Source organism: Brachyistius frenatus, unplaced genomic scaffold, assembly GCF_029030835.1.
Source record: "Brachyistius frenatus isolate BFR_SWC_R1_liver_20210118 unplaced genomic scaffold, ASM2903083v1 Contig_4, whole genome shotgun sequence".
NCBI lineage: Eukaryota > Metazoa > Chordata > Actinopteri > Embiotocidae > Brachyistius > Brachyistius frenatus.
Window position 1 is genome coordinate 5,383,240 of NW_027210603.1, and position 22,053 is coordinate 5,405,292.

Below are 22,053 nucleotides of genomic sequence, written 5' to 3' on the forward strand. Positions count from 1 at the left end.
ACCACGGCTTGAAATAAAAGCCACTGCTTGAAATAAAAGCCACTGCTTGAAATAAAAGCCACTGCTTGAAGTGCAACACCACTGAGGGTCGCTCGGCGCGGGCTCAAAGAAAATGCGGCTCCACTAAACTCCTATTCAAAAAACATTAACTTTTCCCATGAAAAAATTACACACAAAAAAAATGTGTACAAGTCCTTATAATGTTGTCCTGATGCACCACATTTTCTAAGTCCAGTTTTTTCTGTATAAGGAAATGTGCTGAAAGTAGCAAATAGCCACTACAAGCTGGAGAGTGGTGTTGATCTACAGTGGGATCAGTTGTACTAGAAACATTTCCCCCCTACTTATTTAAGTAAAGTATGAGATTATCTCAATGTGCTGTATGGGGACTTCTTAGTTGTTACCGATAGTTGAATAGTTTTGCAGGTTTTACACATTCTGGTTCAACACAAACAGACGATCATAATAAAGAGTCATGCTTTAAAAGTCTGAAACCCATTTGAACCAATGTCACCACGGAGACAAACTACATGGAACCTGGAGGCACTTTATGCACACAGGTGTTTGGTTATGTTTTCCTTGTCTGGTGCAGGGAGGGCTTCCAGGCATAGAAACTCTGCGGATCACGGGAATCTTTCTGTCAGACAGGGGAAGCTATATCAGAAAAGATAGCTCTATTTTTATCTTTAGATGTGGCTCATACAAGTCCGATTGTATTCATTTCGATTATGCTTCTAGTAACAAAACCTACCAACAATGTAAGTTCATATCGGACAGGAGTAATATTCTGCACTATGGTGACCACAGGTGAAGGATGGAGACAAACCTGTGTTGACTGAAAATGTAATAGCATTTCAAAATGTAAATACATGTCTATGAACCACTAATGATCTGTGCAACAGTCTGAATGTTAAACATCAAGGACCCTCACTTCCAGTGTTGGACAAATCTCCCCCTCAGACTGAAGACAGGGTTAGCTTCGTTTTTGTGTACACAATGTTTAACAGTTATTAGAAATCATAATCCAATATGTCAATAGTGCATCATTACTCCAGGCTACAAATCGTCTTTGTCAACATGTACGCAGAAAGGCTCAAAATAAGGCAATAACATAATTCATCACCATCGAAAGATTAGTTCAACTCAATCCAATTCCCTTTCTGGACCTACTCATTAAGTTTAGACAGCATTACTTCCAGGGTTACTCCAAACATTAATTCAATGCTTTGTTTTATGGGAAAGCTTAGATAACATCTGCTATGCAGTCGTCAAGTAGAAAAGTGATTCTTAAAACATGAAACTTAATCACCTTTAATTACATTATACTTTATATTCAAATATATATTTTGAAAGAGCCTGAAGAGACAGAGTACGAGAGATAAGAGATGACAGCCAGACATTTTCCAGGTAAAACTATGTTTATTTTTATTGAAAGGTCTTGTACATCTTTAGGTGGGTAGGATTAGATTTCACTCAAAGTTCACTTGATTTCCTGTAGTTTCTTGTATCTAAACACTGCTGGAGCATTTCTCACATCCTCATTAAGACTCCCAGTTAAACCCCTTCCCTCCTTCCTCCCACCACGTTGAGATCGAGTCACATAATGCTAATCCATGTTGTTCTGACCTAACTCAAGTACGTCTCTCTGATAAAGACAGAAATCTTTGGAAGGCTGAGAGGAGGACACAGGTGACAGACTACTCCTTGGAGGCTTTATGTGAAACCCCTAATCTCCAACATCAGTTTGTTGGAGTTGCCCTTTTTTTTTTTAAAATGCTAAATTCTGGGAGATGACCATTGCAGAGTAAAACAGGAAAAATAAACCAAAACCCTAACCCTGTATTCCACAGCTGTGTGGACATTTATCTGCTGCTGTGACACCTCCAAGAGACAAGTGCTGATTTGCTGTCCAAAACAACTTGAGAGACAACAAGTCAGTTAGGTCGAGTTTGTAATAATTCTCAACTGGTGCTGACAGACAACCAAAAGAGTCAGTCTACTGCAGAGACCGACAGTTTGTGAGAATGCCACAATCAAAATAAAATAAAAGTAGAACTGAACAATATTTACTTCAATATCTATTTTTGGGGATTTTTGTTTCCAATACAGGACACAGACTCTTTCTTGTCCACAAAATATTTTAGACCTGACTCCTGAGAAGGGGCTGACCTCTGCAGAAGTGGAGTCAACAACACAACGTTCCTCCTCACATCCCTAAACTTGTGAATGAAACATATTCCAGGTATTCTTGTCTCCTCAACTGAAGCCCCAATCAGAAATTTTACTCCATGAAGCAGTACCAGAAAGGCATTTAATTTTTGGCAAACATTCTAACACAAGTTTGTAAACAATTTTTCCCTTGTTGAAATGAAATTTGTAGAAGCCGTTCATCCATCCGTGAATCTAAATCAGCGTTAATGGTGGAGAAACAAACAAAAAAAAACAAAAAAAAAAGAAAGAAAAAAAATAACTTTCACTGCTCTGTGAAACTAAAATACATGCAACACCATGCTACAGATGAATCGTCTGGTGGATGGAACGGTTTTTGCTTCTCTTTAAAAACAGAAACACAGACTGTTTGCCGCTGGATAAAACTCAAGAGGTGGGTTCAGTCCTTCCCGGGGTCGAAAGAGGAACCCTTCTGGAAAAATAAGGATCTTCTATATCTCTTCAGTTCGGATCAGGTACTGTTACTCCAGCCAGGCTGATCCCGAGTTCTCTGGCTGGTCAAACACTATAGCAGCTTTTTTTTGTTTTGTTTTGTTTTTCATATTCCTCACTTTTTCTCCACATTTCTAACTTTCTTTCACCTGTCACTCCACATAATGCACAACCATACACACAATTTGTAACTCCTTCCATGCTTGACGTCCGTGCCTTTCTGCACCTCTTTGACATCACAGACACACGCACACGCACACACACACACACACACACACACACACACACACACACACACACTCACACTCACATAAACACACACACCTGTTTCCAGGCAGTTGTAGTTCCTTTGTATAGCCTGTGGACACTGAGGGTCGGCCCAACTCGACGTTTCCGAATGTAAACACCTTAAGGCACCCATAATGCACCATGAACACTAAACATTGTTTGGTGCAGGAAATACTGCCCCCTGCTGTATGTGGGGGATCATACTACTTTAGTTACCCCAACCTCACCACCCGATGTGGTCAGTACAACTACATTACAACCCATGCACACATACTGTTGCTTCTCAATCAGCTCAGGTGACGTCACCTTCCTGTCTCATTTTCTTCCTCTTCAGCCTCATCAGCAGCATTTTGCTAAAGCGAGGTTAACCAGAACGGTCGGGTGTGAAGAGAGAGGAAATGAGGCAGGAAACATATCCGCCAGATGAGATGACATATGGATCTTGCGTGCAAAATGGCTTCACACAGTCAAAACACATAAGGCCCACGGTATTTTTTTTTTGCATTGTTTTCAAGAAAAATTAAACAATATATCATCTGCTGACTCATTTTGCACTACGAGTCTTAAAATAAATAGATCTTCCTCTTTTTCTTCTTTTTTTTTTTTTACTTAAATACATGTTAATATTTTCTCCGATGCTCAAAAATACTTTTTTTCATCTGAACAGAAAATCCTTCAAAAGGTTAGAAGTGTTGAAGTTTTTTTTTTTTTTCTTTTCCGCAAACCTCTTCACACATGCAGACGGCCCCTTCCACTGATCCAGTGGTATCAAATTCCACAGGAGCTAATTAAGAAATAAAAATACAGAGGAAGCAAAAGGATGAAGGAAAAGTCTAAGTGATATTTTCAAGATTGCAGGCGCACAAGGAAGCCTGTGGAATCAAAGATGAAAAAAAGAAGGAAGGAATGAAGGAGGATGATGGGGAGAAGGAGAAAAGAAAAGGATTGGGGTGAGGCTGTTGTGGAGGCAGGAACTGAAGGGGCGATAATAAATAAGAGCCAGTTGGACATCCCCTCCTGGTTTGACAATCCATTCTCAATACTGATTAGTGAAGAAGCCCCGAGCTGTGCTCTCAGCACCAGGCCTGGGCTCTGCGCTGGTCGAAATCAGCTATTAGCCGCTTGATGTGGGCCAGCTTGTTGTGCAGGTACTCGCAGCGCAGCTTCTCCTCGTGGTAGTTGGGGCTGTGCTGTAAAAACACACACATATGAAATGTCAGTCCGACAAACAACTCCTGCCGTACCTCAAGTTCGACCAGCTCTGAACAAATGACCGATTTTGGAGAAAAAGTAGTAAATCAAACTCCTGCAGCAAACATAGGAACAGAAGCCTATTGATGCACGGCCACTTTAATTTCATGGACTTCAAAAATAGAACAAAATAAACAGTAATTGAGGCATGAGTTGTTTCTCCGTCAGTTTCCTTTTGTCTGACTACATTCACATGTCTGCTGATATTTAGTGGAACCGTTTCTTCTCTTGTGCCACTGGCTGCTTCACAACACCAGAGGAGAACATTTCCAGCTCCAAGCTGAAAATATGCCGAGATGTTTTTTTCTCTTTAAAAGCTGCTCCTTACTTTCTCCACACAAACCTTTAGTGATTGTGCCCGTGGAGCTCAAGTTGAACTTCATCTGTCTCATAGCCCTTCTTTCCAAAATGACTTCTGCTTCTCCAGATGTTGCTTTGCATACTTCTGACTTCTGTAATGAGGTGGGAGGCAGTTTCCTTCTGGTGGCTCTCCATGTTTATGCTACGCAGTAAAACAGGTAGCAGCTACACTTTCCTAGAAATATGGGAGAATGTACTCTGCGTTTCTGCACAGATGTGAAGTTTTATGTTGGACGTTATCAATCGAGGCATCAATGTGATTCACTTTTGATTCCTTAGTAGCTTCAAAGAGTCCAGTGTTGGTGATCGATATCAGGCTCTGATTTGCCATCAGTTGACAACTGTCAACGACCTGCATATTAAGTCCTAATTATTATGTTACGTTCTGCAATTTTACAAGTAGCCCAAACTTTTGCACATGCAACATCTGTGTAGTTCAAGTTGATCAAATAAAACGTAACACTGTAGTAACATCTGAATTAGACACATTTTCAATGTCTGTTATTTACTTCTTTTCACGTCAGTTAACAAAATGTGTCTTTTGTAAAGTGGTGCAGAATATTCCTCCCCCATCCCTCTCTCATCTGTATACATGTGTGCGTGTACTCTGTCTATTTTTGTGAGGATCAATTTGAGATTCAGCCCTTGGGAGTGAGGACAGTCGTGCTTAGTGAGGACATTTTGGTCAGTCCTCACTTTCTGACACACCTTCACAGCACTGTTTGAGGATTATGAACTGGTTTAAGGGTTCACATTAGAATTAGGTTTAGTTTGGGGTTGGTGTTTCGCATTAAGTTGTGATGGTTGAGATTTTATGGGATGCATTATGTCATTGAGGGTCCTCACAATGATAGATACACATGGTAGATGTCGATGAATATAAAACAATGACAGCTTGTATTTACTCACTTGTTTCATCTTTTTGTACTCTTTCAAGACTTCTTCTTGCACCTTCTGTAAAAATAATAATTGTCACTTGTTGCAAATGGTTATCATTTATAAATATTACAAATAACATGTTCTTGAACTTTGTATCGACAGAAAGTGATGAGTCACTTTAACGCTGCAGCACCCTGAACAGAAGCACAGAACTGCACAAGCAAGTTTGTTGTCTGCTGATCTCACTGAACAGAGCAACAGATGTGAAATGTTGACAACACTATTCATTTTTGTTGATTATAAACAAGCACTTCCTTAATTCCCGCCTTCTGTGTGGCAATTCAATTTGACAGCAGTGTATTAAGAGGCAGGTCATTCGAGTCTACATTCTGCAGGAGCCAGCTGTCACAGAGTGTAATGTCTGTATGTACTAATGTCATCTTCATACTAGAAATGAAGAAAACGATCAGAACACGCACGCACGCACGCACGCAGACAGACAGACAGACAGAGGCTAAATAATACCATCGCTGTCATCGGCTTGTGTTTCTGTCCTTTCATAGTTGTCATCATCTGCAGCTATGAAAATGACTCTTAGCTCGGTCATCTGAGAGTTCATGTTAATAATAGAATAAGGTGACAAAGTTATCCATTTTTTTGGGACTGGGATCATTCATTAAGTGGGTTTTGAGAAGAAACGGACATTTAACAGTGAAGATACTGAAAACAGAGAAGGAAAACCGAAAAACAAGTATGACCTGGTACTCTTTGGTGCCAGGCGCCCGCTTCCGACACCGAGCATCGAGCTGGGTGAAGCGGCGGGTGATGCTCTCCACGCGGGCGTGCAGCTGACGGTACTCATCGTACTCTGCGTTGAAGTCATTCTTGTAGCCTTGTCGCTGGTCATTGGACAACAACGGCGTGTACTTCCTGGAAACACAGAGAAGACATTTAACTGATAGTTCCTTTGTAAGTGGCTTCATGTTTACCATCTGTGGAGCTTTTCTGTTTCTGTGGATAACATAGTCCCTGAAGTTTATTACCAATGATGTGGAAGTTAGAAACCCGTCTTAGCACAGTAATATAAGAAGAATACTACAATGCACCAATTCTCCTGCCCTCTCTTGTTCTCGTGTGCTTTTTCTCAACTTCCTGAAAGGTAAAACGGACCCACTGTGGGAACACGGGCCCTTAACGGCATTTCAAGGTTACTCACACTACGAAGTCAGGCATTTCAATTTTGGATGAGATTTCAGTAGATTGAACTGGCTTCTCTTTGCTTGATGAGTCTGAGGAGAAAGAGAAAAGCATAAGAATGTAAATACTGCATTGGTAATCCATAACACACGTTATCAAGAATTGCAAGCTGATCGGTCAACCGTCATTATATAAAACGCACAAAAAAGTGTATCATCATAGATATGCAGTTTCCTTCTTCTAATAAATTTCTGGTATCCTTCACAGTGTAGTTAAATATACTGCTGCCAGTTAATAACAGTGAAGGCAGCACAGATGTAGTCAAATCCATCAAAAGCGACTGTAAGAAAGAAAAAAAAAAAAAAAAAAAAAGTCATAGTAACGCAGACTATGAGGAAGCAGAGTGTCTCTACAAAAGCTAACATTTACAGAATAAGATCAACCAGAACTAAAGAGTAAAGATGAGCTCAGAACAATTCTTAAACATGTTCAGGCAAAACCCAGATCATCAGAGCAATGAAAGATCAGACTGTGTGGCTGGAAGTGTTGAGATAAACTGAACCTCTGTGAGCAACAATCCAAAGTCTGAAAGTCTGGCTGGAACCTTTGATAGATGAGGTATGTCAGTCACAAGATGGCTCAGTTCTGCTCAAATTAATACGTCCGATACACACTCACACTGCCATTTTCCCCCCAACTGTGCTGCATTACATAATTGTTGAGTTAAATACGCTGTGTACATGAGAAGCAGTTTAAAGATTCTTCTGTGAAAAAGGAAGATCTGACAATTTATATTTTCAATGTAAACTGAGCTTCTTCTCGTTTGTTCTGCTCACAAAATATTCAAGTGTTTGACTTTTCAACCGCTAGTTGTCCACGTCTTCTTTTCTGCTGTTTAATGGCAAAGTGGCCAAAAGTATGTTTATCAGAGACGAACTGATGAACAGAGTTTTAATTGAGTTTCATAATTAACTAACTACACAAGGTTAAAATAATCAAGACAGAAACACACCTTGATCTTTGTGAGAATTTTTGTTGAGAACTTTGTTCTGCTCCTCGGCGCTGAACCTCTTTTTGACTCGTTGACTCCCCTCAGCCTGCTCTGCTACACTGGGAGGACTAATGCTGCCTCTCTCCGTTCGTTTCCCTTTCTCCCTCTCTCGATCCTTATCTTTGTGCTTCTTGGATTTCTTTTTAACCTTCTTATTGGTACTACTGGATAGGGGCGGGCTGGTGACGACGGTGGAGATAACAGTGAGTGAGGTGCAAGGAGGAGGGCTGGGGGAGGGAGCTGGTCTGGGGACAGGAGCAGGGTGCTGATAGCGGTCCTGCGGGGTCCTATCGGTTGAAAAGGGGCTGGGTGAAGGGTCTCGGCAGGAGGAACTCTGGTCCATGGGCAAGTCCTGGGTGCCACAGCCCTCCGGGGTGCTGGGAGAGTTGGTATTGGAGGCTGGGCTGGGCTGCTGGTGAGAGGGTGCAGGAGGATGGGATGAGATGGGCAGATGGGTGGGAGGGCCTGAGGTGACATTGGAGGGTAGGGACGAGCGTTTAGAGGTGGGGCTGCACTCGTCCTCACGGCGGTCAGAAAAGGGGGTGGAGGAGGAGGAGGATGAAGATGCGGCTGGCCCTCGATTGCTGAGGTGGGAGATTCGGGCTTTCTTGGGTGCCAAAGGATCGATGAAGTCAAAGTCTGGCTGGCGTTTCTGTGAGAAAACAAGAGAGTATAGCCAAAAATTGCATATCACTGTGTGTGTGTGTGTGTGTGTGTGTGTGTGTGTGTGTGTGTGTGTGTGTGTGTGTGTGTGTGTGTGTGTGTGTGTGTGTGTGTGTGTGTGCGCGTGCATTTGTCCAGCTACCTGGGGGGATGTGGGGACACCGTCTCCAGGAGAACTGCTTGATGTGATTGTCTCAGTAGGAAGCCCTAATTTGCTATTAAAGAAAGAAAAGAGTGATTTAAGTGTGGAACAGTGGCGCAGACATGAATGGGCACATTAGAGGTCAGCAACTGGCCCAGTGGGACCTGCTGAAGATATACATTTATTAGCACAATTACCTTCTTTGCCAACTTAACTTTCCTTCCAGCAAATGTTTTATCCAGAAGGAAATGCAGTCAAAACATTTGTAAAGATTTACCACTCTGAAATACCTTCAAACTATATAGTTGTGTCAATTGTGTTTACAATACTATTTCATGGCGCAGAGGAGGGAGAGGACATGTAAAAATAAAACCTACTTAGTTATTGCTACATGAGCTGTTGGTGAACAACCTGAACTATTCCTTTAACCTAATCATTAAGTGTTCCCTGTGTAGGATAAATCACGTCAGTTACAATATGCACCAAAGTGTTTTTTTTGTTTTCATTCGCTGCCCAAATGTACAGCAGCACATTCACACTAAAAATATTCTCATAGATTTCAAGGAGGTTTTGTGGACAAAGACAAAGTAAGTGTAGTTACATAACAATAAAATGCAAATTGTTTATCAGTTCAAGTAAGTATGCCTTTAATGTGTAATTAAAAAACATAATTGGGACGCTGGTGGTTAGTCTGGTTGTGGCAGACGTGCCAAATGGCCGCAATACCCACGGTTCGATTTCAGCCGGAGGATCTTATTCTGTGTCGTGGCCCTGCATTTCCTTTCTTTATCTCAACTGTCGATACCAAATAAATGCAAAAATGATGAAAAGTGGAATAAGCCATTTCTGTACCGAGCCACGATCCGGTCAACCTGAGACTTCTCATCCTCAGAGTAGCCAGGCCAGTCTCGCTGAACATCACGGTATATGAACTCCTTCAATGAGTATGCGTTATCTTTGGGATTCAGGTTTGCCACCTGTTTTGCATCGAGAGACAGAGACAGAGAGACAGAGAGAGAGAGACAGAGACAGAGAGAGAGAGACAGAGACAGAGAGAGAGACAGAGACACACACACACACACACACACATTCAAAGTTGAACTGTGACAGCATGAGAACTGCTCATCTAGTACAGAAACTTTAATATTTCCTGTGCTGGCCAAACATCTGTGCATGCAAATAATATTCAACAATTAAGTGACTCGTTTCTTATGAATGAAGCCTTTATGCGGTGAACTGGATTTCATAAGATTGCATGCCTCAATCGCTTGTTGAATAAGTGAACCATTATTAATCTGTGGTCAAAAGCCATACTTGAAGACCATTTTGGTTCTTATGTCATATCAGCTAAATATCAGCTTTAGCGAAATCTAAAGTTATTACTGTTCAACTTTTTTGGTATTACAAAGGAAGAGACCTGGGTCACTTCTACTTGAATTTGCCCTGTCAAAATTCAAAAATCACATTATGGTAAAGAAACAAAAAGCCACAAAAGAAAGAGGAGCAGCACCTGTTGCAGGGTGGTCCCCAGTGAGTTTCTGTCCTTCTGGTTGATGCCGTCACGCTGCAAACGGGCAAGCACTTCCAGCTTCTTGTAAGACCTCAGCGCCAGCAGGTGGATGATGCGGTCCCGGAACGGCCGCTGGGATACGGGGTTATTGGAAAGGCACTTACGAATAGTGTTGGCTGGGTTGATGGGTGTGGAGCGTTTGCGCTCTGGGACCACTTCTGGGTTTGATAGTGCAGGCTTACGAATGTGCACTTTCTTTCCTAGAAACAAGACGGTCAAGACAACGTTACACTTTTTCCTCGACGGGTTCGTCATCATTCAGTTGACGGATAATCACAGGAACTCTCCTGCTTACATCCTCAACTCACTTATTGTACCTACATGACACTAACAACTGGAGCTAAAAGGATGCGTGAAGCCAGATGGCACCCATCAACTCCATGACATCAACCTCATATTCAGATAACCACAGACAGCCGTTTTAGCCGTTGTAACAGTAAAGCGATTGAGCTTCAATGAAAAACAAAGAGAAGGTTGGATCACCTCAGGAAGTGACATACTCAAATCAAACCCAGTTTCTAATGGACCTTGGGAACTAAAGATAAAGATACCACAATTAGGTGTGGTTCCTCATATCTCCAAATACAAATTTCAGGCTGTTTTAGCTGCTTTTATCATGACAATGACCTTCGCTTTTTCAGTTTTGAAGCAAAGCAGTCAGAATAATCTAATGCTATGGTCAATTACAATTGAAGAATCATTCACAAGAAAAGAGGCCACCAGTAAACTACAATATACACTGGACTGAGGTTTCCTTGTTATTCAAGAGTAGTTTGAAAACTGATATGAAAGTGTTGAGGTGATTAAAACACGAGACATTGTTCTGTATTGTTGAGCCATGCGCTCCACCAGGCTGCCAGGCACTTTCCTCTATACCTGTTCATGGCCATTATGAAATTCTAAAGCTCTTCAAGAGACTAAGGTTCGAGAAAGGAAAAACTCGCTCACCCACTCCAAGTCAAAAAGCCAACTAGAGCAATGCAAGGTCACACTTTGCATTGAAAAGCTTTTGACTTTAACTTTTCAAGACACAATCATTCTGTACAGACTAGGAGTATAGTAATCTACACCAAATGCCACTGCCTTCGTAATGACATGGATTTGACCATCATTAAAAGATATAGTCTACAGACAAAGATAAGAATAAAAGTACAAGTTACAGACTGCTATTAACAGCCTGCGAGAACAAGAAGCCCCTTCTACATTAGTAAATATGGTGCTTACTCCAAACCAGCTGCTACAAGCTCCCAACCCACCCCTTTTCTCTGTGGCTCCTTTCGTTTCCCAGTTTCTATCTGGGCCACTGTATGCAAATCTATCCCCAGAGCCCCCAAAAACAGGCCTGAGGAGGTTTTAACCTGCTTAGACAACATCTACATTAAGCCATCGAAATTTTGAAACACTGGTTTTCTGTGAAAAAGATTTGCCTCCACATTAGCATTTCCAGGTGGCTTTCTTGGAAACCTTACCCACAGTGAAACACCTGAACAACATGATAAAGACTAAATCTCTTCTTCTTTGCCCCCTTTTATTCAGTTGGCAAGCATCAAACATGCATTGCAGCTAACATCTGGTATGGAGCAAGAAAACAGCTTAGTAGACTAAATCATTTTTATCTTGGTCAGTACATTGTCTGACAAAGTCTTTCTAAGTACAGGGTCATGTCAACAGCTGTGTATCATCGGTTATACTGATGCTTTAAATGTAAGATTCCCCAGTTTATACAAGAAAAAGCTCAAGACAACAGAAAGTTGTTTTCCATGCGGTCTGTGACTGCAGCCTTCACCGACAGCTGGTTACACTGCTGAGTGCCAGCCCGTTTACACCTCCATTCGATGTCCTCCGCATTTCTGTAGTCACCAATATTGTGTTTTAAAGCAGCCAAATTCACAATATAGTTTTTCTCATTTACACATTTCTCTGTTTATGTTGTCAGACAACTAAACGAGTAAGAAACGACCCAATTGTGGGCCCATAAATACTCTATTAACCAGCAGTCAGATGTGGTTATAAAATTTGTATTTATATATTTGCAACACTGTCTGATAACATCAACAGGTTAAAGATAACAGCTCTGCTATGTATTCTGCTCTTTTGGCATTAAAAACAAATGACCACAGTGAAAAATAGATGCAACTAAAAGGTTGTCCTAAAAACATATTTCAACATAGCCCCAGAACTGCACAGGGATGGCTTAGCTCATCGCTTTGCAAAAAGGTCTATAAATAATTAACCATTTGTTACTAATTTCTTTGGTTATACAAGTTATACATCCGATTTTGGTTGTAAAAAAATCTCCCCCCCTACTACATTATCTGGATCCGACACCAAAAGAGCACATTAGAGCTAAAAGAGCACAGTGACATTGTCATTTAACCTTTGCAATGAATACTCCCCCGAGGTAACAAATTGTCTCTGCTGGACTGGTCTGTACCAACTGTTGGTGATAAGTTTGTTTTTGTCTTGAGTCTGTATTTGTTTTGTGACTAAAACAATACCAGAGCAGTTTACTTTGCTGAACATGCCTTGCCCTACTTAAGCTAAGTTGGATAACACATAGGAGTTAGACTAGAGTGAGTGAAATGGTGAATTAGATGAGTAAAGATTATTTTTTTACGTTCAGGTTCTGTGACTCAAATCTAGGCCGTGGGTGTCACAGTGGTCATTAAATTAGTCTGCACGTATTTATGTTCATCGGGTGTTAAGGGAAAACATGAAAATTAAGTCTTAATTTGTTGCAAAGGAAAGGTAGGTGTTAAAAACAAGCAGAACTGTTTTGTGACACTTTATCCTTTCTTTATCATTTTGGCAAGCTATGTGTCAATAAAACAGAAAAGGCTTCATCTGCCAGCTTCTGCCCCCATCATTCAGACTCCTAATCTGGAAAAAACCGAGACGGTTATATGGCTTAGTCAGTAACAATAATGGCTTTGAATAGAGTTAGGTTGTCAGCTTTCACCTATTCAGTCTCTCAAAAGAGGCGAGAGACTTTGAAAAGAGGGGAGAGGTGTTGATAGGATGTAAAGCCATGGCAGAGTGGGGATCCAACCTGCCATCTGACTGTGGCAGCTGCAGATAAACAGGGTGGTGATGAGGGCCTTACCTCTGTACTGGCCCCCAGGCTTGATGACTTTGGTCCCACGTTCACGTGTGTCCTCCACGGCCTGGGTCATACGATCCCTGGTCACCTGGTAGGAGTCATTAGTGGCACACACTGTGACCTTGTCCTGCACCGTTGCCAACAATGCCAGGTGTGAGGCCCCTGAGCTGCAGACAAAGAGGGAGTATGAGTGAGAAATGTGAGGCAGAGACAAAGTGTAGTAAGACAGTAACAGTTGATTCAGCTGACCGGTGATTCCCATTACCTCGACACATACTGATTGATGCACTCAAAGCTTCCCTGAGGGTTGTCCTTGCCCACATTAGACAGGTAGAAATCAAAATTGTGGAAGGTGTCTGAGGAGTTGTCAGTCTTGGGAATTTTAATGCGCTGTAAAATAATATAAACAGAAATGAAGTATAACATGAAGTTCGAGTTGAAAACTTGAAGAAATCTGAGGCACTCAAGAGGGTGATTAATTAAAAAACCTTTAATCAGTCATGGCTATTCAATCATAGTAAATCATAGTCGTTATATGTGTTGGTCAGTGGTCACATGACCAGTATGGACCAATGAACTGTCACCCAGTACATGGAAGCAGGTAAGACACATAATAGGAAACATAATGCCCGGAGTAGAAACCAAATGCAGATATTAATCAAAATCTGAAAATCTCGTAATACTTTTAACATACATTTAAACATTAAGTGGCAAGTAACATTTAAACTGCCCCAGTTTTCCCAAAGAGGGGAAAAAAACAATACACAATCAAAAAAATCAAAAAACAATACACAAAGGCACAGTTACAAAAATGGAGACAAATCAAGTTCTCCATTCAAACCAGGGTTTTGCGTGGCTTTTAATGTGTAGGTCCAAAATGATTCTCTTTGTAAGAGCCTTTTTAACCTCTCACCGCCCCAATGACTTTTCTATACACTCGATACTAGATATCCTCAATGAATTACAGTTCCCGTGGTCAGCCTCTTTGTAATGTAAAGCTGTTGGGTATCGTGGGTTGCCAGTTCTAATAGCATGTTTATGTTCAGCCAGTCTGGCTTTCAGTTTACGTTTTGTTCTTCCGATGTGGAAACAGCCAGATGGACACGCAAGTCTGTAAACAACATAAGATGTATTGCAGTTTATAAATGGCTTTATAGTATACTTTAGGCCTGATGTTATGTCAGTAAAGCAGTTGGTATTGGTCATATTACAGCAATGTTTCCAATTTCCACACTTGTGGTCAACCAAGTTTTCTGTTGTCGAGGTTCAAAATGACCTTTAACAAGTTTGTCATTCAGGGTTGGGTCTCTTCTGAAGCAGATTGTATCTGGAAGTGCTTCTCTGAAGAAACTTTCACTTCTCAATATCTCCCAGTTTCTTGTGATGATCTGTTTGCTTCACTGCTGTATTGTGTTCCAAGGTACACTTGCACTGTGTTGCTTTTGTTTGTGGTCCAGTAACTGTTCTCTGCCGAGACATTTTTGCTTTATTATAAGCTGTTGATATAGTTTAGATTTATATTCTCTATTCTCAAACCTTTTGTTTATGTTTTGAGCATTTATTTCAAAGTCTTCCTCTGAGTCACAGATACGTTTAAGTCTCTGGAATTGTCTGAAAGGTATGTTGCCCATCATCCACGGTGGATGGAAACTGTCTGCTCTAAGAATGGTATTGCGACCTGTTGGTTTTCTGAATATGGAAGTATGTTGGATGCTGTGATTGAATAGTCATGACTGATTAAAGGCTTTTTAATTAATCACCCTCTTGAGTGCCTTAGATTTCTTCAAGTTTTCAATGCAAACTCTTTGATTCCCAAACTGAAGAGCACCAGAGGGACAACAATTCACAGAGCCAAGCAGCACTCCACGCTGACAGTTTATAACATGAAGTTTATTCACATCCAAACAATAAAGTGTGATGTTAGCAACATGAGAGCTAAGCAGCAAAGTGTATGCAACTCATGTGTACAATGGACTAGGTGCAGTTCACCGGAGTATTACAGACTTCTAAAAATAAAATACAGGTTACGTAATAATGGGCTTATACCGTATAGTGGAAGGACTAATGTTCTAATGTGGGAAAATGTGAGTTATGCATACAATTAAGTAGGTATTGTGGAAAATACTTTTCTTTAAAGTATGATAAACAACTTCTGTTTCTGAATGAACACCGTTTGACAAATAAACTAAAAAGATCCTAGTTGTATGTTGTGAAATACGTGTGGGTTTCTTATTAAATTTGTATACCGTGAAAAGTCAGACTAACTGATGCACTTGTAATCATGCTCTAATGGACAAATATTGTCTCCGTCGATAAGTGTGAACTGGGCAGTACCCGAGTAGCTCATTAACCTGACCACACCACAGCGAGTCAGTAGGTTTATTGATTTTAAAACATTTTTGTTGGCGTCTCAAATAATGAATTCAACTCAATACATGCCAACAGAAACAAAGTGTTACTAACTAATGTAAAATTAAGCTGGTCACAAACAACCTGAAATAGAAATGGTGTTTTATTTATTCCACACGAGGACTTCACTAGACGGGAATGCTCATTTATTTGAAGTACTTACCCCTTGGAGTCCCTTGAATTGTATCGCTGGCCGAAAAGAAGGTACATTCTGAAAATGAAGGGAAACAACACAGTTTAACCACGTAACAACTATATAAAGATTATTGGGAGAGGAACACCAGATGGGCAGGTAACACAGGCCAGCTACAAAAAGGCATTAAGAAAATATTGATCGAGAAGCTGCAGAACACATTACACTTTGTGACGGACACTTCTGGACTCTAAATATCTGATTGCAGAAGCTGCAGGGCCTTGAGGTCTGATTACACAAGCAGACCCCAAAACCAACACAGACAATTCTGACATTTTAAACACTTGATTTACATATTCTGTTAGAAGCTGAATGTAAACATGGTGGTAGGACTACAGCTGACAGCTAGCTGATGTCTGACATGCACATGCCTTATGTGTCTGTGTGAGGGAAAATATCTAGGCTGTAATCTGAATTCATGATGCAAAAGTCAAAAACTGAGGGGCCAGCACTGCAGACAAACAAACAAATAATCTTTCTCATTTTAATGCAAGGCTACAGCTCACAATTCTTTTCATTATTCATAATTTCTCTGATTATTTTATCAATTAAGTATTTGTTTGGTCAGTAAAATATCAGAAAATATTGTAAGATGCTAATTTCAATTCGCTACAGCTCAATGAGCTGTCCGATTTCTTATTTCTTCTGCCCACCAGCCTCAAACCTTAAGATATCTTCTGGCACGTGTTGCAGCAACCATGTGTGATTGGCAGCCATACACTCTTGATGATGGTCCACTGGCAGACAACATTTGGCTCATTTCTGAATCTACACAGAAAATATGAGTCAACTTTACCTGTTCCTTTGGTTGTTGTTTTTTTTTTTAAAGTGCTAGGTTAAATAATTTGCTTTGACGGAAGCAGTGGAACTTGGACAGCACTCAAATACAGCAGATATTTTGAATAAGATATTTCTGAAGTATTTTTGTTTTGTGTAGGTTTGCATCTGTGGCAACTTGAGATGGAGCTGACAGCCACAAATATGCAGTGGCCGCTCTGGAGCGGTATACGGTAAGTTAGGATAGGAACACACAGGACACGCAGCTTCTTCACACAGCTTAAGCACACAGAAGAACCAGTTGGCTCGACTTGTAAAATGTTGCATAATCTGGTTATGGTGGAATTTACATTTTATTATCGACAGCCTCTCTGCATTGCTGGATGTAAATCATGTTTGCGAACTCATACATTAAAGAGATAAATTAAAGATGAAATGTTGACTTTTAATTAGAGTAAAAGAAATGTGTCATGGTTGTTAGGGCTACTCCAAGTCTCAGACTCCCTCCCCCACTCGCTCACACAGTTCTGATCACATTTCACATCACCACAGAAAGACAAAGATAGCCAGCTTTCATAGTTCAATGACTAGTTCAGCTACAACACACATTACGGAGAGGAAAAGAGAAACAAAAAGCAGGCAGTTTTGGCTGCTCAGTCAGCAAGAGATGGCAGGCTGCCGTTCAGTGCAGTGAACAGACCGACATTAGCACATCCAATAAGGTTGTAGCACGGCCCGTCACAAAAGAATTCCTTCAACTTAGTGATAATACCGTCTGCCAATTGTCAGAAACGGAGTCTATTCATTTAAAATGATGCTCCATATCAACATTTCAAATGGTATGGTAAAAGCAATGTCATCGGGATGACACTGAGCCAAAGTTTCATATACAGAGGTGTAGGTAGTGTGTGCGCCATACATACAGACACATGGTGGGCCATAAAAAAAAAAAAGCAGTCCCAGAGACCTCTGAACACTATAGCCACATGTTAAGGCACAGTGCATCAGCCCTGAGTGGAGACCTGGGCCCTGTCACTGTTATGTAACTGCGGTTGTTGTTGGCAGAGTTAAGGTCAGGTAACTTGGCTTCAGGCCTCCGCAACTCAAGACTGCAGAGGTTTCTCCAGATTAGTTCACCTCAACAAGATTACAGCATTTGCAAAGTTCAAGATTAACAAGTTATATTTAATCTGCACAGGTATGCAGTGGCCTAGAGCAGACTCAGGTTTCAAAAGGTCCTCAGTCTCTGGTGGTGTCAAACTCTGGCATGAAATATAGTACATCTGCTGAAACAATTTGTATAAAGTACATAAACACGTTGTAAGTGGCACAAAATGAAACGGACTGCAGGAGCTATGATCTTATTTTATAAAAAAAAAAAAAAAAAGACGTTTTTGCCATCAGATATCATACATTTGTAATTGCCGGCCTACACTTCTAATGCAGCCTGATGTGAAAGGGAATACACCCCCCCCCCCCCCCTTCAAAAAAATAGAAAATAAAATAAAATTTCCGCAATTTTGGCTCAAACAAGCCCAAATCAAATCTTTACCCCGTGTAAACCTTTGGTATTTGGTCATCCTTCAGCTGGTGTGTTATTCGGTTTGACTGCCGAAGTTTATAATCCAGTTAAATAGCTATACAGGAGTCAACCTGGCGAGGAGCTTCCTACCGCTGCCAGGTTGTGATGTTCGCTTTGTCAGCTGATTAAAACTAACCAAACTGACTTGTCAACAACTAGTAAGAAGTTACACCAATTTATCTACATTTTATCACAATGTTCCGGCCGTAAATGCAACCTCGTCGAATGAAGGTACATGTTAGTACTGTAATCTTTAGTGTTAAACACCTCAGCAGGAGTGTTTCCGTCGATATGAAATTACCACTTTCCTAATTTGGTAAGTAACGTGAGTTTGGCAAGAAAAAAAAAAACCCTGTACTTGGTTGGCCAGCACAGCACAGGGGGAGCACATTAGCTCGCTTTGCTAATCAGAGAGTCTAACTTAACCAACAGGTTTTCTGTGTTAATTAACATGTGTCAGTTCGTAAAACCTGGCCAGACTATAAAACAAAGACCTCATTTATCATCTTCAGTTGATTAATTTAATGAAACAAGACTAATATCGCCAAAAAAAAACCAAGCAGAAAGTCGCTCTGTCAACAGCTTAGCTAACTTTGTAGCTTTAGCTGTGCGTGGCAGTTGGGCTTCCTAGCTGAGTCGAGCCGAGTCAGCCCGAAGAGTCCCGGCTAATTTTAACTCGAATAAAAGGCCATTTCACTCACCACACATTTTTGGTAGCTCTCTATCGCTCTCAGCGCTGTCTCGGTCAATTTGACGTGCAACACGGTGACTCTGTCGGCGCTCTGTTGGCCACAATTTAATCCGTACCTCCCATCCTCGGAGAGTGCCGCCGCCATGTTTACCAGCCCTCCACCATCGTCCCTCTGAGGCAGGAGCATTTAGCAGCCCGGGCTCCCTGTGCTCTCACCGGTCCGGGGAGGGATTACAGCCGCTGCCTACAGGGCTGGCAGTTGGATTGGTCCTGACTTGCTGGCATGTCAGTTTTTCACTTTCCAAGCACAGTGAACTTTAAAGTGTAGCCTGCTTTCTTGTGTTTTAGACGATATCATTGTGCTTAAGAAGTGTTCCATGATTTGGTTTACAGTGATGGAAGAAGTATTTATGTCCTTCACTTAAATACAAGTACTAATAACCCACTGTGAAAATACCAAAAATACTTCACTAAATGTTACGCTCCTGCATTCAAAAACTATGTGAGGAATGTAACTATCATCAGCAGAAGTATTTCATTATCCTCAGCAAAAACTATCACAAGTGAAAGTAGCCTACAGTAAATTCCCTCTGACATGATGCTTTTGGATTAACTGTGTATTTTAGTGGTGTTGCTATTTAAAGTTGTGCCTGTTTGAACTAGCCTACTTTATTTACTGCTGGTTAGTTTATTCTACAGTAATGCATCATATTCAAAAGGATTATCGTGTTTTCTGTTCTGGGAACGACATCTCCGAAAGGTAAACAAGCCCAGAAAAACAAGGCATGTTTCCAATGATTCCAAGTGGTTTTAAAATGAATGTATTTACCTTGAAAAGTAGGGCACTAGTCGTAGGAAACTAATCATAAAAGTAACAAATGCTGTCGGATGAACGTACCACAGTAAAAAGTACAATATTTGTATCTGAGATTCAGTGGAGTGGATTATAAAGTTGATTAAAATGGAAATACTTAAATAAAATACACATACCTTAAATTTGTACCCTGAGTAACCAGTAGGCTACATGAAATACATTTAGTTACACTCCACCACTGTTGGTTTACAACTGTGTTTTTCTGTGCATTTCCAGAACCAAGACTGCAAGGTGTCATATTTTGATTTTGAAACCCTTGTCAGAAGAAACTATTCTTCTTCCTCTTTCTCTGTAAGCCCATAGCCTCGCTCTCAAACACACACATGTAGTTACTTCTTGGCAAAAGTGCCTGTGCCTGGTGTGTTTTGCTGACACGGTAGAGCTAATTCTAGCCCACTGAAACTGTTAAAGCAGGCCTTTGTGGACTATGTACTGCAGTGCTACCTCAATTTCTGTCAAATAAGGTTTGGGATGCTTTGTAATGAAAGTAATCTAAATACATATACTTAAAGATTGTGAACTACTTATCCTCTTTATTGATCTATATATGGTAAATTCAAAACATTTGCACAGTTTCTCAAATGAACTCTCACACAAATATACACAACTGAGGTGATTCAAGTAGTTTGTAGTTCTCTTGTATTTCAGCTACTGTTGAAAACTATTTACAACCATACTGGCTTGTAATAATCCTGTTTTATGAGGTTTCTTTTGGCATGTAAAGGGACAGCAGCACATGGGGACAAATGTGTCCCTGACTATCTTCCAGAGTCAGTCCCCTAGACCTGGTGATTAGTGGCGTAACCCTGGGCAGGGTGGGGAAAGGCCTGTGTGAATCCAGCAGATTACCATAGTTCTTCACCCCACCCATCCTCCTGACCAGTCACACACATACGCACACACACACACACACACACACACACACACACACACACACACACACACACACACACACACACACACACACACACACACACACACACACACACACACACACACACACACACACACACACACACACACACACACACACACACACACACACACACACACACACACACACACACACACTGTTGTCTGGAACTTCTTACACACTAACCTATTGACAGATTAGTTTTCTTCCAGTTTCTCAAAATAAACAGACGCATACAGATCGGCAGTTAGTTTAAATATGTGCAAAATGTAATCTGTAAAAATGTTTCATGCTGTGATCATGAATGCCATTGATCTTCATCTGGTTGACAGCCATTAAAATGCAGCCCTGGCTGGGTTGACATCTGTGCTTCAGAGCATTACATTTCCTGTATTGTGCCTTCTCTTGGTATAAATACGTGCTCATTTTAAGCTTTAAATTTGTTTCATTCCAGAGGTGCTTTAGTTTGTCTGACAGGTTACCTGCTGTGCAAACAATGAAATAAAGCCTTTAGGGTGGAAAGCAATCATTGATTTTAAAGCTTCTGTGTTTACGGAGGCCCTGTAGGTGTCAACTGCTTAAGAATGCCTTAAAATTACACGCCCTTTGTTGTTGCAGCCCTTTGTGTGTTAGCAGGAACACAATGACAGTCTTTCAAAATGTGGCTAATTTATTGTTCCATGCTTGTATTCAATGTACAGATGCTGCTGCTAGCTAATTCCTCTCTCATTGATTTTGTTTCTGAATTTCTCTCACAAGCAATTCTGAATGAGGTTAATTATTAATAGGTGTATTATTTAGCCAAGCTTAAATTTTGGTGCTAATCAGAGCTACATGTTTTAGTGGCTGGAGCCTGAAGCCTACAATCAATAACAATGATAAAGACGCTTCTGCTCTGTTGCTAGATGAAAGGGTCTTTTTCAAAATTGGGTCACTCCTTGTCATGTGATTGTTTGCTATATTGGAGAAGACTCCAATAAGAAGTGCTAACACCCACTAACATCTTTTCAGGGCCCTTTGAATATTTTCACAGAATCAATGTAAGTATATAAAGATTTTTCTATGCAATCACGTGTGTTTTCATGAACATCAACATCAAACAGCTGCAAGATGTGGGATACATGGAGCAGATAAGAAACCAATTATGGATATTTGCATGACTGGAAAATTAAACTGAATTAAAGCTCACTTAAATTTGTAAAATATTAAGTTGCACTGTCATCAAAAAGACTCCAGTAGTTTAGCGTTCCGGTGAGTGAATTGTAATTGTCACTAATAAGCAGGCATGGTAGTGGCACAAAGGATAATTAGCTGGCACTGCTGGCTCAAAGCAACATCCTGGTTTGGATTTTATCCAGATGCTCCAGTTCCCTCCTTTGGTACAGACACATGTAGGACAGGTGAGCTGCAGACTCTAAACTGCTTGTGCAGTTTGCAGTATACCCATGTAGA

At 40.8% G+C, this 22,053-nt stretch overlaps 1 protein-coding gene across 1 annotated transcript; it reads right to left on the reverse strand.

Moving 5' to 3' along the window:
- Positions 1 to 1,399: 1,399 nt before the first annotated feature.
- On the reverse strand, positions 1,400 to 19,002 carry ell2 (elongation factor for RNA polymerase II 2). The gene is made up of 12 exons (XM_069712175.1): positions 18,825 to 19,002; positions 15,735 to 15,782; positions 13,428 to 13,552; positions 13,166 to 13,329; positions 10,003 to 10,262; positions 9,345 to 9,469; positions 8,493 to 8,565; positions 7,649 to 8,339; positions 6,656 to 6,728; positions 6,198 to 6,369; positions 5,470 to 5,514; positions 1,400 to 4,139 (listed from the first exon to the last, which is right to left on the reverse strand). Exons 1-12 carry the CDS (start codon positions 18,999 to 19,001, stop codon positions 4,023 to 4,025), a joined length of 2,070 nt encoding a protein of 689 aa, XP_069568276.1. The 5' UTR covers position 19,002; the 3' UTR covers positions 1,400 to 4,022.
- Positions 19,003 to 22,053: the final 3,051 nt, after the last annotated feature.

Bases quoted from the DNA above. Each gene is read 5' to 3' on its own strand.
- ell2 (XM_069712175.1), bottom strand. From the start codon at position 19,001: ATGCTCCTGCCTCAGAGGGACGATGGTGGAGGGCTGGTAAACATGGCG. The intron at 13,553-15,734 runs GTAAGTACTTCA...ATTATTTTACAG, and splicing joins AATTCAAGGGACTCCAAGGG to CGCATTAAAATTCCCAAGAC. The intron at 10,263-13,165 runs GTAAGGCCCTCA...TCTTGTTTCTAG, and splicing joins GCCTGGGGGCCAGTACAGAG to GAAAGAAAGTGCACATTCGT.